This window comes from Pagrus pagrus (genome assembly GCF_965226575.1).
Source record: "Pagrus pagrus genome assembly, chromosome: 6".
Lineage (NCBI taxonomy): Eukaryota > Metazoa > Chordata > Actinopteri > Spariformes > Sparidae > Pagrus > Pagrus pagrus.
Window position 1 is genome coordinate 18,078,358 of NC_140190.1, and position 18,814 is coordinate 18,097,171.

The 18,814-nt window shown below is 36.5% G+C and overlaps 1 protein-coding gene across 1 annotated transcript; it reads left to right on the plus strand.

The window, feature by feature from the left end:
* The first annotated feature begins 299 nt into the window (after nucleotides 1-299).
* Nucleotides 300-18,543, plus strand: adgrl4 (adhesion G protein-coupled receptor L4). The gene is made up of 16 exons (XM_084355053.1): nucleotides 300-406; nucleotides 853-1,002; nucleotides 4,450-4,611; nucleotides 5,354-5,503; nucleotides 5,873-5,943; nucleotides 7,736-7,915; nucleotides 8,258-8,441; nucleotides 8,602-8,715; nucleotides 9,512-9,711; nucleotides 11,339-11,518; nucleotides 13,062-13,265; nucleotides 14,748-14,968; nucleotides 15,528-15,594; nucleotides 15,725-15,816; nucleotides 16,002-16,170; nucleotides 17,527-18,543. The coding sequence occupies exons 1-16, from the start codon at nucleotides 361-363 to the stop codon at nucleotides 17,587-17,589; spliced, it is 2,253 nt and encodes a 750-aa protein (XP_084211179.1). The 5' UTR covers nucleotides 300-360; the 3' UTR covers nucleotides 17,590-18,543.
* The last annotated feature ends 271 nt before the right edge of the window (nucleotides 18,544-18,814 follow it).

Sequence of the window (18,814 nt, forward strand, 5' to 3'; positions counted from 1 at the left end):
CCCGTGTTTACATAGGCCCGCTCTACGTGTTCGAGCGAGAACAATGGCGCGGAGGCTCACAAAAATGATGACATAAATCACAGTGTCAACACAGAAACAGAAAAATGAGTGAATTCTGTTAAAACATCGTTCATATTAGATCTACAGAGGAACCAAATAAAAAGAGTCTTCTGGGTGCTTTGTGTTGGAGTGGTTGCTGAAGGGAGGGTGAAGGCTGCATGTTTTTGAAAGCAGATTAAAGATCAGGACAGGAAGGGCCAGGTTTAGGGAAACAGGAAAACTGATGCAAGGAAATGGACGACGTCACCAGCCAGCCCACCACAGTCTGTGCTAAAAGTAAAATCCAGACCAAGCGCAAGTATGGAGTCTTTGCTCAAGTCGCCAATGAAACTTGTACTTTTGACAGGTACGTGGGCTTATCTTTGCTCTGGCATATTAGCAGGTGTCTTACAGGGAGACAGTAATAGAAGTACATGTATCTGTGGGGTCTCTGACTTTGATGGGTTTTGGGCCGTGTGATGGGGCCGGATTTGAGACTGATATAAGATTTGTGAATGACTTTAAAATTATATGGATTTTTTTACATTTACATCTGATTTTGTGTGTTGCTACAAACTTGAATGTACAGTAGTTCGGTAATGAGTTCACTGGACCCTGTGGCTACATGAGTAACCGATTAACGCAGCCAAAAGATTACAATACAATTTCTACTGGAACTAAACATGCTAAAAAAATAATTTAAAAAAAACAACAGATTATTACTAATTAGTAATTAGTAAAAGTATTTTAACATTTTTGCTTTTGCTTCTTCTGATATAATTTTTTTTAACACTGGTACTGTTATGTTCGCAGCATGGCTCTCCAGTGTGATGGATCCATGCAGCCTCTCTGACATTTGTGATTCTTGTCACCGTCTTGCAACGTGCAAGGCCCTGAATGGATCAAACAATGCCTGCTTCTGCAGACACGGATATACTGGAGATGGAACAAGTTTTTGCAATGGTGAATATAAAAAATACAAGCCACTTATATGTTCCTGAGTATATACATAACAGTATAAGCAAAACAGCTATACACAGGAAGACTTGACTGTTTGCTGTGTGTGACTGCCCATCATAAGCAGGCAGAAGCAATGGGCCAACACTGGTACACACACGTGGGTTAATTTCACATTTTTAGAGCGTGTGGGTTGACTGTGCAGTACAAAATAACTGGAATGTAAACAGCTAAGAATATCTCAGGCATTCACATGTTAAAGCTTAACTCAATATCTAGTGATAGTATAAATCCTTCAGTTTTATCAACATTTAAAAAGGGATACATGTGAACGCAAAACAGTATCTGCGGTGATTTGTTAACATGTTTGGTACAGAACATGCTGGCTTGTGTTAATGTTCAGTGTGACAGGCAGCTAACTGCATTTCCACAGACCTTTGCTTTTACTTCTTTTAAATTGAGCTTCATAATGAATTTGGCCATTTCAAAACATGAAGGCACCGTGAGTCAAAGTTAGATTTGTCTGTGCTCTTTAAGAGGCTGTATTTGGACCAGCAACTTTGGAAGTTTGGAACTCACATTTTCTTTTTTTGCCTACCAATTATTTGGCAGCTCACCTCACCCAGAGTTAATTGCAGAGAAAACACTGCAATCAGAAAAGATACCTCCACCGTACAGCTTTATTAGCAACACTTCTAATAGCCAGCGTTGCCTCTCAGTCAGCGTTGTTTCTCCTGTTATGTTTCTGGGTTGTTTGGAATTCCTGGAACCGTTTTTGTTTCCTGATCACAATCACAACAACAGCCTGCAAGTCTCAAGGGCCAGAAGTTAATCAAAATATGAGAAGTCGAAACTCTGCAGCGAATGGTTTTAAAACAAAATGGCACTATAAAGTAATGTGTTAATAGAGTTCTTAAGTACTAGTAGATATAAAAAATAATTGGTTCATTTGGTGTGAAAGTTAATTTTATGCAAAAAAAAAAATCATGAAACAAGATGCCATGAATTAGTTCCTGATGTACTGTGAAGAATTAACTTCTTTAAAAAGTTACTTAATGGAAAAAAAATGCAAAAAACACAAAAAGATAGAGAAAATAATATTTATTTCAGAGAATTGATGAGCTGATTCATTCATTGTTTTTACCATTTTCTTAAAAAAAAATGTAACTAGAATGGCACTCAGTAGAGCGCATACCTCTGCCAAGGCCCAGCAGGCCCCTTCAGTTCAACCAAGCCTAATCCAATATCAAATCAAACCTATTCAAAACCACCAGATCTGAATTGTTATTAGGATCTGCCTCAAATTTAATCACTTATAGACATCAGCCACCTACTGTAAGCACGCCTGATTTTTTTTGGTCAAGATCCATGCACTCTTCAATGAGATATTAATGAAAATTTTGAAAATGCCCTATCCTGCAGTATTAAAGAAATTAACATAAAAATTCCTAAAAAAATCCCTATCTCCCTTTATCTAGATCTGCACCAGAGGTTAATGGTGTCTATTCTGGGCCGAGCCCCACCTTCCATCCAAGTTTTGTGAAAATCTGTTCAGTAGTTTTTGTGTAATCCTGCTGACAAACCAACCAACGACAGCTGACAAACAGACACCTCCTGGGCGGAGGTAAAAAGTTCAGAATCTACTGAATACTTGAAGATAAATCCAAATCATCAGACTGACTCATAAAATATGTGGGTGCAATGTTTGTGCAAACAATGACGGTTCAAGGGTCCTGTGAGTCATGGAGGTATTTCCCTTTTGGATACAGTCACCTCCCTCATCAGAGCAGAGGATTTCCCTTCCCGGACAGCTTTTGTGCAAAAGGTACAGGGGGGAGGAAGAGCACAGTGTTCATCATACCTAGACAAGGGAAAACAACAGTGGAAATTCTTACCGGGTCATTTTCCAAAAAACTGGCAGACGAGGGACGTGTTTGAAAACAAAGCTGGAACAGCACTTTCTACAGTGTGTGGGCCACAGCCACATCCTCAACTCCCCAGTTGCTCTATTTTAGTGCTTTTTAAAAACTGGGTGACAGGGTGAAAAATATTTGAAGTAATTTGAGTTCCTCAAAAACAAACACAACAAAAACAACTCATCAATCACAAATGTGAACAATCGAAATTTGATAGAAGTTGGAGGCAGCCGAGGCTTTAATCAGGACTTGACTTACTTTTTGAAGCCTGAGACACACAACACAACTGAGCTCCGTTGAGGATCAGGATCAGATTGAGGTATTAAATTAAATAATAATCTAATTTTGGAGGACAGTTTGACTGAATCTGGAAATATACTGGAGTGGGGATTGTACAGGGTAAGTTTTCTGGACATTGACAAATGGATTGAAATAAGAAAAAGAAATAATCCCACCAAATCATCGCTCCTGAATTTGTGACCAAATATTAGCTCTGGTATCTAAATTTGGAAAACAGATGTTCATGTTCAGAACTGCTGCCACCATGTCCCAAGAATGTCATGGCAATTTCGGTGATTTATGCTGTACGTAAGAGACAACTTACTGCCCTATTTTAAATTAAAGGCTTAATATCAGTTAAAAAGGGCAAAGTAAGAGTTTTCTGATAGTCCAGCCATTTTGCATAATGCCCAGGAGTCAGAGAAGACATTTATCTTGAAGAGATTTCAGTTTCTTTACCAGCTGCAGACGAAACTGCAAATCCGACACAAGACATGCAGTTTTTTTTAAGTAACAAAAGAAACTTCAACTACGGCTACAATTATCTCCAAATATCTCCAACAGACACTTGCTACATGCTCAGACGCGAGTGTATTGAAAGGCTTTACGGGAAATGTTGCAAATTAAGAAGAGGGACACATGATAGGAAATGAAATGGACATTTTTCAGTGGAATGGAAAAATTAAAGTGCAATTAATCGAAGAACATATTGTAAATAATGCACTGAACATCATAAATTAATTATATATCCGTTTAAGATTAAAAAAAAAAGAAAAGAAAAAACATTTGTTCAAAACAGAGAATACAAGATTTTTTACTTAAAGGGGCCATATGTAGTTTTTGGAAAGACATTTTAAGAGAAGAGAAAAAGAGAAGAGGTGAAAAAGAAATGTAATGATAAACACAATTTCGTTCTGTTTTACTTTGTTTATATTTGCAGGACCTTTACCTCCCTTCTCGCTTTAAACAGTGAGGAGGTAATTCCCTTCTGAGGATGGCTTGTTTATAATGGAAATATTTCAAATAAATATCTCTACGACTGTATAAATGATCGAATTTCTATTTCAGAACTATATAATGCAGCTTTAATTTAGTAAATTTTTGTAAATCACATTGCAAATATATTTTATGTCCTTTGCTCATACGATTTTATTTTTTTTAAGCAGCCACAAGTTTTTAAGCCTGCGTGCATTTTTTTTAACCTAGTTTTTCTACCAACTAACCCAGTTCTCTTTCTGTCCTCTTCTTTTCACCACAGATGACAACGAGTGCCAGAATGTCACCAATATCTGTGGCGACAGGGGGAACTGCACCAACACAGAGGGCAGCTACTACTGCACATGTATCTCTGGATACATATCGACAGGATCGTCGACAGGACCGAAAGAGTTCCAACCCAACGACGGCACCGAATGCATCGGTAATGTCCGATTCACACACTCAGCAAATGTACAAAAATTCATTTTGGTCCAATGCTGTAATGATCAGTAATGTATTATGAACTGTACTGGTAGAGGGCCTCACATGCAGCTGGGCAAGCTATCATTTACATGAGCGAGTGTGAAAACAGTTCACACACAGCTGTGAGGGTGTCAGGACTATACGTGAGCGTGTGTGTGTGTGTGTGTGAACTGTTTTCTCTTTCACTGTACTGGGGAGGATAAACATGTTGGAAGTGATTTTTTTTCCCCCTCGGCCTTTCACTTCCTTCCCATCTGCTATTCTGAGCAACCACCTGAGATCTTTTGCTCCATTTGCGATGGAAGAGTAGCACCTCTAACCCACGCTGCTGCATAAAGTATTCCTGCAGATTTCCAACTGGGTGGCAAACGCCGTTTAATTTGGTGCAGGAGCATGTAGCTGATTCAAGAGGCTGATTTATGAATATTCAAATGTGTAATATGCATGCAGGAAGTGCAGTTTCTCTCCCCAAATCAATTATACAGAGTATTAAATGTAATGAGCAGGGCTTCTTAGCCCACATTCTTTATTTGTGGGATCTTCATTTCACTTCCTGTCTCATTTTCACTCATTTTGAGGTAGAAATACTTTACTGACAGGCTTGTTAATATCTGTATTTATCAGTTATGTTGAGAGTGGCACTTTAATCATATTGTATTTATCTTTTAATCACGCCCGAACTCTTCATTTGCATCTTTCAGATATTGATGAATGCAAGTCAGGACAGCTCTGTGGACCAAACTCACACTGCCATAATACGAATGGATCTTTCTATTGCTCCTGTCAGCGTGATTACGTCCCCACTTCAGGCACTAAGCACTTTCATCCAGAGGGAGGTGTAAGATGTAAAGGTCGGTATGAGGATGGAAGGCCTCACACATGCACACACACACACACACACACACACACACACACGCATGCATGACACGCACTGGTACTTACATCCAAGGACACGCATTTTTCTTCATCTCTCCACAAGAACAAGATCATTTTAAACATTTTTCGAGGGGAGAATCAATCATGCAACACATCAAGTAAAAGTTGCAATCTTGAATTTTCTGATGTTTTAAGCGATGTTTAACACAAAGCGAGCCATGTGATGTTATGCCAGTGCAAGTTTAATGCAATTCAGACTTTAATGTAACAGGTTTTACCCTGGTGAAATTATGGAAATGAATTAAGCAATCAAAGGGATTCTTTTGGTAATTGTTGTTTTCCAGAGCACCCCCAAAAATACTGCCATGACAACATCGGCTGCATCACACAGACTGTCAACAAAACACTTGAATATGTAAGTACCCCTCCCCAGGAGTTCAAACGAATGTGGTATAAATAGATGTGATGACACTGCCCTCTGTTGGAGAGAAATGAGTCGAACATGATATAAGACTGAACTACAACACCAGCCACTATTATCCAACTGCCACCTGCAGTGACAGCAGTTTCAAACACACACCTACGTCATGCCACCTACAGGCAAGAAAAGTAACGGCTAGCAATAGCAGATTTGGCCAATAGGAGACCTGCACGCAATGGTTGTTACAGTTGTTTCTTCTTTTTTAATAAATATGACTTTTTTTAACTAGAGTGTGTAATATTTTATGCAAATTACTATGATTATTGTGTCCTCTGTCATCATGCGTCCCCTTTTCTCCAGGACTGTCCTCCTGGTCACTAGAGAAGGAGGGAGATTAAAATAATACTCTGGTTAGGTGACCATTTATCAGTGTTGTAAAAAGTACCCAAACGTTATACTTGGATAATAGTACATATATTGTGTTGAAATATTACTTTGGTAAAACTGAAAGTCATCCTTCGTAAAAGTAGAATAATAATTATGATAATAATGATAATAACAATTTTTCAAAAACAAGTTTACAACGTGCTTCACAAACATAAAAACAAAAAATACACAGTTCATTTGCAACAATTATATGCAGGTGGGAATTTAAACAAAATAAAAACATCCTTAGAATATGATCATAAACAAGAAAAATACACTAATACGCATAAAATACATTAATACACCATGTTTTGAAAATTGGTTTTTAAAAGATTTTTAAAGGAGGATACTGAGGTAGCTCACCTGATTCTCAGAGGAAGATTATTCCATCGTTGTGGAGCCCTTACAGCATATTCCCACCACCACCTTCTGTCAGAAGCCTTGGCCTGGGTACCGATAGTAGCAGCTGGTCTGTGTACAATACTAAATGTACTAAAGTCATTTTCTGTCAATAAATTTAATCAAATATCAAAAGTACAAGTGAAAGTAAATTACATATTGCACATAGTATTACATGTATGTATACTGTAGAGTGATTAGCACCCTTTCAAATTCAACATTCAGTATTTTTCTGATTATTGGAATCAGTGATTTTAAAAAAAAGTATCCAAGTAAAGTACAAGTACCACAAAATTGTACTTAAGTACAGTACTTTTTACCTACCTTTATTTTACCAGGAATATTCCCATGGAGATTAAGATTTTATCACTCACTAGCCTCATATTATGCTCGGTTATGCTCAGTTAATAGATGTTAAGAAAGGGACATTTAATAACTGTTCAACAAAAAACATTTGCTACTTTGCATTTGCAGATTGCTTGTCCAGATGAGCATTTTCCAGTGAGGTATTGTGTGTGATTACTATTTTATCCAACAAAAACACACTCCAACAAAACAGTAGCCGTAAAAAAAAGAAAAAAGAAAAAAAAGGCTGCAACACTCATCGCCTGCAGGCAGCACAAGTGTTTGAATTCCATTAGCTACCACTTTCATTATTTGGAAGAGGTGATATTAACATGTTAAACTGCTCCCGGTAACCCTAATGTCCTTTAGTTGAAGTCTGGTCAAAGAATGACCAAACAGCTCCTCCTTGTGGAGTCTCCAACTTGCTAAATCTGTATGTGTGCACACTATTGAGTTTGCGAGTGAGCTGCTTACTAACCAGTTCCATCTAACTACAACAAAAAGACATTTTCTGTATATTAATATTTTTGCTCAGAAATCATGAAGGCCTTGATGTAATATGAGAACTTTACAGGATATCATTCAATACTCTCTGTACTCTTTGTAAACATCCTAGATGAGCAACCTGACCGAGCCTCAGAGTCTGCTGAAGGAAATTGCCAAGCAGACGTCTGGCGAGCTAACCTCAGTGGAAGTGATTGCATATGTTGAGGCCTTGTCTCAATCCGCGTCAACACTGGCTGCAGGAGAAAAGGATTACGCTGTCAAACCATCCTTCATCAACTCAACTCTTACAGTAATCTTTGTTTATCTTTATTGTTTCTCATTCAGCGTTTGGAGCTCTGCCTGAACTGCAGTCATGCTTTGAACTGGTTTAGGGGGGAAAAAGATAGATCCTTTCTACCATGAACTCAAGGAGACCTTTGTATTGATGCTGCAATCAAATATGAGAGGGGAGAAATATGTGTTGCTGTGTGTTCACAAATAGCAAAAAACACATCATATCTTGCAATTACTGAAACATCAAAAGAGACAAACATATAACATAACATTAACATAATGTTCTAATCATACCTAATTAAAAACAAATGCAGTACGGACATATGTTACATGTGCTATCAAATCTTTCTTCCAATAGAAATTAGTGAAAGCAGTAAACAACTTGGTGGAGAAGGATGAGCTGGTTTCTTGGAGCAGAATGAAAGAAGGGCGTCGGGAACACACCATCACCAAGCTGCTACACACTGTCGAAGAAAGTGCTCTGACACTGGCCAACAACTACAAAACTCCAACTGAGCTCAAAATCAAAGCCACTGAGATGGGTGAGAGAATTATTTACACAGAGAGCTCTTACACATTGAACTCATGAAATATATTAAATTGTCCTGCTGTTTATTCCCACCTGTGTGCAGGAAAGTAAGGTCAGTTTAATATTTGATAATTCCTTCATATCACTGACTTTTGTTTCTCCCTCAACCACAGAGCTGAAACTCGTCACTTTTGATGCTCGTCACACAAAAGCCAAAGTGTCTGCTTCGATGGCAGGAGATCATATTAGTCTGACTCCAAAACTGAGACCAGAGGAGGACAGAAATGGTAAAGACGTGGTCTACTTAATATTTAAAGGATGGTCAAAAATCAAAAATGCTTTCAGAGATAGGACCACCTGCATGCTCGGGTAAACAGCTCAACTGTTTTTCTATATGTTGCCCAATGCCAGATATGTTTTAAGCTAAATTTGTTGTAAAAGTGGGTATTCAGATTTCTCTTTCTCAAAGGTGCATGCTTTTAAATCGTTCTAAAATTAACAAAAATTATCAACCGAATGTGAAGAAATAACAGTTTTAATGTTATGTCAGTGTAATCTATGTATTGGGTTGCAGAGATAGTCGGATAATAAACAAAACCAACAGTCCCCCGGTGCTCTCTATCTAAACAACATCAGCTCAAAGCTTAACTAAGCTTACAAGCTAATAGCAACTACAGTTAGCAGCTATGATTGGAGTTATTTGGAGTGAGAAGTTGGCAGGTGGCTAATTCTTACATAAACTGTAGCACCTTTAATACCATTTTTTTTTTTTTAAATGTATTTATTGCTTATGCCTTTGGGGGCATATCTTAAAATTTGCACCAGTAAAATCTCATTTTGGGACGACTCACCCATCCCAAAATCTGCAAGTCTGTCTTGGCCGCAAAATATACACAAGCAGCACCAACTCGACTGGACATTATCTGGGTGTCAGCATGCAAAAAGAAAATCAGTAGTACATTGTTAAATATACACATTTAACTCTGCACAGTTCAGAACTTCAAACTGGCTGTAAATGTACACCTATAATTAATCTGACTTCCTTCTGTCTTTGTACAACCTTTTTTTTTTTCTGCCCATCAGGAAGTGTGTCAGTGGTGTTTGTGCGCTATGACAGCATCGGTGACATCCTGAAGCCGAGCAGCGACCCAGGTGTCACCGACTACTCGCGGTATGCAGGAACTGGGGAAATCACTGTCAACTCCCAAGTCATAGCAGCAGCCGTCAAACCTGCTGACGTTTACCAACTTGACCATGTCACCTTCACTCTGCGACACAACGAGGTAAAGCCTGTACAGAGTGCTGAGGCTGGCTACATTGTTTTTACACTCCTAATGTCGCAGTGAAAGTTTTGTAGGATTTTCTTGATTATAGTGGCTATTTCTCCTTATTCAGTTCCTTAGTCACTTCATTTAGTTTAGCAGCATTTAAGTAACTAAAGTACAATCTGTCTTTTTTGACAAATCTAGGGGAATCTAGGTGAAGATGTCTTGCTACCTTAAACCCATTCCCCCTTTACTCTGTCATTATGAGTAACTTACCAACATTAACTTCCAGTAGGATCTTGCTCAGTTTGAAACATCAATACCCCATCATATATATCTCTGACAGAGCTACCATTGCTTTATCCTTTGCAGTGTGGAATAGCTTCCTTATTTCCAGACCGACTGGCAGTAACTTGGAAACAGGCAGAGTTTCCATTCGAGTCAAATTTAAACAAGCTCACATGGGAGGAGTAGTCGTGTGATGTTTTATGACATTTTAAGATTCGGCACTTTGTATGTCTGCAGTGACCTCTCAGTTAAGGGGAAAGGGAAGAGGAAAAGGGGGATATTTGATGGAGGAAAGCGAGTAATGAGGGAAATAACCCTAAAAGTTAATGTACTGGTATTTTCTTTTAAGATAATTAAAATGTATGAGAAAGTAAAATCATTATTTTTGTTGGACCCTTGAGGCTTAAGCCTAACAAAGGAGGTGTTGATTTATGATGGGCAGTGAAAAGTCCTGTGTAAATTGCCTTTAAAGAGCAACAATCAATAATTTGGGCTCCATTTTCGGGCAGATACTTTCTGCTGGCGGTGTGGTGTTTTCCCATGATGCACTGGAGTTTTTTCCTTGCACCTGTTCAGTATTTTTTGACACATTAATTTAACGGAACATTTTGTGGCTACTATTTTGCTATAATAAAAAAAATATCATAAATGTTACACCAACTTGGCATCATATAAATCTAACTGAATGCAAACATAATAAACAGTTACAGAATAAAAGTACAGACAACCTAATTAGCCTAAATTGACAACCACATTTTTTAAATTGATTTTATGAAAATAATGTTAATTTTTACTGCAAATGTGGTGGTCGTTTGGATCGTTATAATTCAAATAAACTGCACATAATAATTTATGGAAAATATGTTGCTGTTAATGATCAAAATCTGCTCTTTTCCATTTTATTCTGCTGCTGAACATTTGTACATCCCACTGAGATTCCTTTTCCACAAAAATACGAAAAGTGACCCGCCGCTCCCTTGGCGCATTGTGTGCTGCACACATGGCTGCACTTTATGCCCTGTGCTATTCATATTGACCCAAATTATCATGCATGATAATTATTTAGCATTTTATTTTTAGTAAGTCATGAAGTTGTGAGAAGATGAGAATAATAAGAATGCAAATCACAGCAATGTTTGGAAAATGTACGAAAATGACACTAAAGCAACATTAACATTTTGATCAAAAAATTTCAAATAGGATTTCTGAAGCACTCTGGATGGATATATAATTCATTTTAAGTCTGATTTGGACCTGCACAATCTGTTTTTAACCCCAAGCGGTGCAGGACAAAAACTAATAAAAACAGCACCATCCACATTTAACAGCGTCTCCGTTCCCTCTCTGTCCCCTGAAGCCCATCGACACGAAAGCTGATGTGACCAAGTGCGCCTTCTGGGAGTACGAGGCGGACAGCCTGCAGGGCCGCTGGGCCACTCACGGCTGCAAGATCGTCCACGTCAACAGCAATGCAACCACCTGCTCCTGCACTCACCTCACACACTTTGCCATCCTCATGTCCTCCGGACGAGCCAACGTGAGTGATCTTACATTAAAAATACAACTGTAATAGTGCAAAGGTATTTCCTTCTTTTTTTGTGGTCATTTTTTGTTGTTTCTTTTGCATTCTTTTGCATTTTTCCAACAGAGCTTATGATTATTTATTAAAATGATTTTAAGGAAAAATGTTGGTCGTGGTGAACATGTTTGTTATCAAAGAGGGCAAGAATTGAACCTCATATTTGGATTCTGACAATAGTATTTTATCTAAGATTGTTCTATTTTCATCTTTAGAAAATTATTTAATTATTGAAGAGCATACAAAAGATATGGAATATTTAGCCTTAGATCTATGGATCATTTTTTTAATAAATCCAGCCTCGTTGTGAAAACTTACATGGCTATTTAATGCTTTCATTGAGTAAACTACAGATGGTGTCATACTGTATTTTATAACTTCTTGAGTAAGTGATGTTTGTGCTGAAATCATAAACTCTGTCATGGGTTATTCAACAGGGTTTTAAGCAGTTTATTCATCCAAAGAAATAGGAACATTTTCTCGAGACACAACCTTCCAGTTTATCTGGAAAATTCAAAATCTTTGTTGTTATATAACACCTAAAACATACCAAATGTTCTTATCTTCTGTGCATACTTCATTTAGATTAAACACCAGATCCAAAGAAGGGGAGGCGGCTTTTAGTGTATATGCCCCACGAAAATGGAACACCTTGCCTGACACAGTTAGACATGCCACATCAGTAGCCATCTTTAAAAACAGATTAAAAACATATCTTTGCTCAACAGCATTCTGTTGAACTGTGTGTGTGTGCATGTGTCCATATGTGATTGTGTGAGTGGGTGCGCATGTGTGAGTCTAAGTGTGTATGTGCTGAAGATGACATATATGATTGTTTACTTGCACTTGCACTCTTCTTGTTTTCTATTCGATTTCTAATTTATTTTTATATAACTATGTATACCTGTTGTGAAGCATATTGAGTCTGCCTTGTGCATGAAATGTGCTTTATAAATAAAGCTGAATTGAATTGAATTGAATTATTTAGATGTATTTCGGTGTGCACTTGCTTTCCACTAAGACCAATACCAGTATGTTTTTTTAAGGTACTAATGACAACATTGAACCAGCTTTTAATGTGAATTCTTTTCTTTTTTATTTTTTAAATACAAGCAATTCTGAAACTTAAACCACTGAAACCAAAAACGAGTCTGTCAGGGTTTGCAGCTCCTAAAGGCAACGCGACTCACTGTGAACACTCACTGGCAAAGAAACTCTAAGAGATTTACGCCCACAACTTACACCCAAGATACACACCACACACATCTTCAAATAACCCTTGATTAAAAGGGAAAAGTCAAAATAATATAAAATAACCATTTGTCTGGCTTATATGTGATACAGAATTGACCCTGCATGCCTGCAACCCAACATACTGGTGTAACACCAGAATGTTCCCAGTGTTACATCAAATGATCCCAAGCAGAAAATACAACAAATAACGACTTCAGCATACCATGAAACTGTGAATGAAACACTTCCCTTTCCATTTGCTCCTCAGCTGGTGGCCCACTATACCATCCTGACCCGGATCACCCAGCTGGGGATGATCATCTCCCTCATCTGTCTGTCCATGTGCATCTTCACCTTCTGGTTCTTCAGCGAGATCCAGAGCACCAGAACCACCATCCACAAGAACCTGTGCTGCAGCCTCTTCATGGCCGAGTTCATCTTCCTGGTGGGGATCAACATGAACACACATAAGGTGAGCTCGTGTGACCCGCTATTCTGCCATTTCATTGATTAAAACCCATCTTATTTCAGTAGTAAGGGAGGGTGCGCAACAAGTACATTGTTGATGATTTAAAGGAGCCTTTGACAGGAAAATGCTAAAAGATTAGTGATATATTTCCTCAGAAATAATGTTAATCAGACAAACAGAAGTACTCAGATCATTTACTCAAGTAAAATACCACAGTGTAGAAATACTTGGTTACAAGCAGGTTAAAGTATTAACATCAAAATATACTTTAAGTGGCAGAATTAGAATCACTCATTATGCAGACTGGCCTATTTCAGAATGATCTGTATTATATTATTGGATTATAATCTATGATTTAATAGATTAATGAACATATGGTTTTAATAAAGGCTGGGCAATATGGCCTTGAATAATATTACAATATTTTTAGGCTATATCATTATGCACAATATATATCTCAATATTTTAATAGCTCCTCAAAAGCACTTCATAAATGTTAGGACTGGGCGACAGAATCAAAAATCACAATACTTTTGACCAAACGCCTCACGAAGAATAGTGCAACAATATTGTGGTGATGAATATTGGTACCTTGACAAAACACTACAGATGAAACTGTAACACTATGAGATTTATGATCAATAATCCTCAGTAGTGTGGAAATAATGGGTAAAGGCAGAACAGTCTGGTATGTTCAGAAAATGACTTCACTTTACTGTAATGCAGCCTTTAACGCCAGGAAAAGACAACACGTATGACTTATCACGCTATAATAATATACACAATCTAAGACGATATACAGTCTCGTATCACAATAATGATACAATATGAATAAACTTTAATTGATTGAGCTGGTAAAGGTGTGGTTGATTTTAACTGCTTTATATACTGCTGTGTAGATAATAAGATGTCGATACAATTTTGTATAAATGATTTCAAGCTTTTAAGGAACTACTAACTTAATTCATCAATAATAAATGTAGTGGGGTAAAAATATAAAATCAACTATAGTTAATAGTTATTTTACCGTTTCACCCATTGAGCAGTTGTAAAGGCTTATCAAAGGTTTGCAACTTTATACTGACCATCCAAATAATGTTGAACTACACAGTATTTATTAACCATAAACAAAGTATTATAAACATCAGTTGCACCATCACAATAGACAAATGATTAACAAATGTTTATAAAGCATTTCATTGTTTGTTAACAGTGGAAAAACTGTTAGCTTATCTTTAATTAACATATACATTTAACATTTATTAATTATGGTTATTGCCTCATATATAATATATGTACGTGTGAGTGTTACATTAAGGGGTACTTTAGTACAGTACTCTCGCAAATGCATTTAGTTTCTCTACATCACTGCAAACACATATGCACAAAGTGCAACAGGAGCAAAATAACAGTATTTCTACATTCATCATACATCTACACATCATTAACTTAAACCGTACAATCTCTTCTTTTGTTTCCTCGTAGCTGTTCTGCTCTGTTATCGCCGGGCTGCTGCACTATTTCTTCCTCGCGGCCTTTGCCTGGATGTGCATCGAGGGCATCCATCTCTACTTAATAGTGGTTGGCGTCATCTACAACAAAGGCTTCCTGCACCGTAATTTTTACCTCTTCGGCTACGGAAGCCCGGCGGTGGTGGTGACCATCTCAGCAACACTCGGCTCCAAGTATTATGGCACTGATAAAGTGTAAGACGAATACATTTGAGCTTTTTTTGTATTGACAAAGGCTTTTACAAAGACTTCTTTTCCGACTCATTCAGCATTTTTTTCAGGGAACAAAGATAAACAAATTACATTAATTATAAATACAAGGGGACAGAGATTAAATTTGGCCTGTAGGGACATAAAGGAAGTTGAAGATGCTTGTTGAGAGGAAGGTAATAACTGAATTAGTGTAAAACAAATTCTGAAGGTTTTGGGTCGACAGAGGGTTTAAATAGAAATCTATAAATAAAGGTCTTTTGTTTATGAGTGCAAAATATAATTAAAACATTGAGGTTTTGTAAAAGAACTGCCGATTGTTCATTACTCTAAGCAGAGGTAGCTTTCCTAATCAATTGTTATGTATTTGTAAGATAAGAAGGGTATGTGTGCCCATGCAATATAGTCATAATTAAGATAAGACCAGATTAGGCTAATGTAAAATGATAGAATAATGCGTCCACATAATGAGGTATTATTACAAAGAGATCTTAACACGCAAGTTGAGTCAATAAAAGTGTTTTTTTCTATATTTGTGTCGTAGTTGTTGGCTGAGCACAGAAAACCACTTCATATGGAGTTTCATCGGACCTGCGTGTTTGATCATTCTGGTAAGACCAGAGTTCTTTGTAACATCCTAAAAAGTATTAATTGAAATCATCAAACAGGGATTGTTTCAAGGATAAATATTCATGTGATTGTGTTTGTTTGTCATGTTTGTTTGGTCGGCCTCCACTAAAGGTTAATCTCTTGGCTTTTGGCGTAATCATCTACAAAGTGTACCGGCACACTGCTGTGAAAAAGCCCGAAATCAGCCACTATGAAAACATCAGGTAGGATTATATGTACTTCTGATGAGAAGGTCAAAGGATATGGAAAATCAAGCTGTTAAGTTTCTTATCTGGTTTATTATTTTGGTATCATGTGGTGTCCTTGCAGTATCAAATTAAAATGAGTTCTTTGCTGTCGTTTGTTGCGTTCACTCGCACTCTGTTAAAGTCGGTGTTATGGCCCTCAGGTCCTGCGCCCGTGGTGCCCTGGCTCTGCTGTTCGTGCTGGGAGCCACCTGGACCTTTGGAGTGCTGCACATCCTCAATGAGACCACCCTCACTGCCTATCTGTTCACCATCACCAACGCCTTCCAGGGCATGTTCATCTTCATCTTCCTCTGTGTCCTGTCCAGAAAGGTAACAATTTGATTGGGACTTTATTTATTTATTTTATTTTATTAATGTATTTATTTTAACTTTAACTTTCATCATGTGACAGTGAGCAGTTCAGAAAATGATAATGTCTAATAATGAGCATCATGACAGTATGTTGGTGAATAGGAATTTTATTATCTTTATGCTATTAAGATATTAGAGATAGATATTATATTAAAGATATTATATTATATTCCATGAGATGATTATTAAAGCATATGTGATAGTGCTCATTGTGCAAAATTACACACACATACATATATATAACATATGTTGTCAAAATACAATAACCCCCTTGTATAAACACTGTAATGTTAGAGTTAGAACTTTAAAGGTTGTTACTTGAGTATACAATAAAAATATATATCTCATACACAGATTACCCAGACTATATGTTTACTCTAAAGTTACAAGTTACTATATTATATAGTACAATATTACCCACTGAAATGTATTGAATTAAAAGTGTAGAAAAATAATAAAACGGAAATGCTTAAGTAAAGAACCTCATAATTAATATAATAAGTATTTGAGTAAATGTTTTATGTTTGACTACACCACTGATATTATATTATATTATATTATATTATATTATATTATATCATATTAAATGTTATTATATTATATTATATTATATTATATTATATTATACTATATTATAACCAGGTGATCCAAGAAGTATTATAGTTAACTTTAAGTTATGCTAAAGTAACAATACCACAATGGAAAAAATACTCTATCAAGTCAGTAAAAGTGCATTGATACATAGCAATGTACTTTTAGCAAGTATGAGCAAAATATACACAAATCAAAAATAATAGTACTCATTATGCAAAATGGCCCAATTCAGAGTTTGATATTTATCATATAAACTTTATACTTCAGGATTTGTTATCACTGAAGCGATGTGTGAGGAATATTTAAATGCTGTCAAAATACAGCAGCTACCTCTATAAACTGACATTTTAAAGCTTGAACTTTAAAGTTTTTTGTTAGTTTATTCCACGATAAACAAATATTTTATACATAGATCATGTGAATACTTTTGATTGGAAACAGCTACAAGGAACTATATCTGTAAAGAAAATATAGTGGAGCCCAATATTACCTACTGAAATTTTAGTATTAGCAGCAAAATATACTTTGTGTATCAAAAATAAAATGTATGTTATATTTATGATATATTTTAGGATTATTACTCATAACTCATTAACATGTAAGCAATATTGTTTAAAAATACAGTTGCTACTGCTACAAGTGCAATTTTATATTATATTATATTATATCATATTATATTATATTATATTATAAAAATGATGTGTTTCCTTGTTGTTCCAGATTCAGGAGGAGTACTACAGGCTTTTCAAAAACGTGCCATGTTGTTTTGAATGCCTGAGATGAATTAACAGGACCAGATCATCTGCACTAACTACAATAATAGTCGACACTACAGCTCTGCAGTATCCTGTGACTAATGCTGTCATTTTTGAAAATGATGTTGGAGGAACTGTTTTGTACAGATCTGATAATCTGATAAATGAAAACACTTTCCAAACATCTTATTTCCCTTTTAAAATACTGCATCCTGTTTGTTTTATGTTCAGGATCTTTCTGTATAATGCAAACATACCACTCTATCAACATGTTCACAAAAGAAAGTAATACAGGAATCAAAATAATTTGTTTTTTCCATTTTAATTGAATGCCTTTGCAGTTATCAGCATTACACTCCAAATAATCTACATAGTCTATTTTCTTTGTTCCTTCCTTGTGTTTGAAATTGATTTGTAAATTATTAAAATGAATGTGGCAAACCAACACATTTCTTTATGTTCAAAATAAAAGGTCTTGTTTTATGCATTCGTTAAACTACATTGTGAACATCTCACAACTAAGTGTACAGTCAATTAAAGACGAGTTGTTGTGAGGACTGTTTCCAGTCTCTAACAGTTAGGTAGGCCAATGGCCCCATCTGCTGGACATGAGGAGAAACACGCTCTCTCGATCAGACAAATGTTCCTCTTTGTGTATCTTTTAATGTTTGTCTGTAACTTGTTGTTCCATATGAGCTGTGCAGCGTTTATTTGTGTATTGCCCTTTAAGTCTTTGTGATACCGGGCTGCACATGAGTTTGAAACCTCTATTTCCTGAAAAGTCTTCTGAATGCCTTTTTAGCTCAGCAATTCTCAACAAGCAGTCTCCCCCTGTTTTATAATAACTTTAAGAAGCGCTGCCCAGAGTTGACCAATAAACCAAATGTATTAAATTACTGTCCAGTATACAGTAAATGTGCTTGTATTGTGACTTTCAGTTGATACATGTCTGATCCCAAATAATTAAACTAAACAAAACCAAGGAATAGCAACCAATGATTTTTAAGAAGATCTAATTAATCCTTAACTGATGCAAAAATACAAGAGGTGAGCCAACATAGGAAATATAACATGCTCAACTGGGTTACTTTTATTTAAATATATGTGTGTGTGTGTGTGTGTGTGTGTGTGTTTCTCTGCATTTAATGGATGAATGAAGAGACTAGCTTATCCTACAATTATCATATTATCAAACTAGCAAGAGAGCAGTGTGCAGTGTATGTACTTGTATTCTACTGTACAGGCTAAATCCA

Excerpts from the sequence above, each read along its gene's own strand:
- adgrl4 (XM_084355053.1), top strand. The coding sequence starts at position 361 with ATGGAGTCTTTGCTCAAGTCGCCAATGAAACTTGTACTTTTGACAG. Across the intron at positions 407-852 it reads GAAACTTGTACTTTTGACAG|CATGGCTCTCCAGTGTGATG; the intron begins GTACGTGGGCTT and ends TTATGTTCGCAG. Across the intron at positions 5,944-7,735 it reads TCAACAAAACACTTGAATAT|ATGAGCAACCTGACCGAGCC; the intron begins GTAAGTACCCCT and ends TAAACATCCTAG.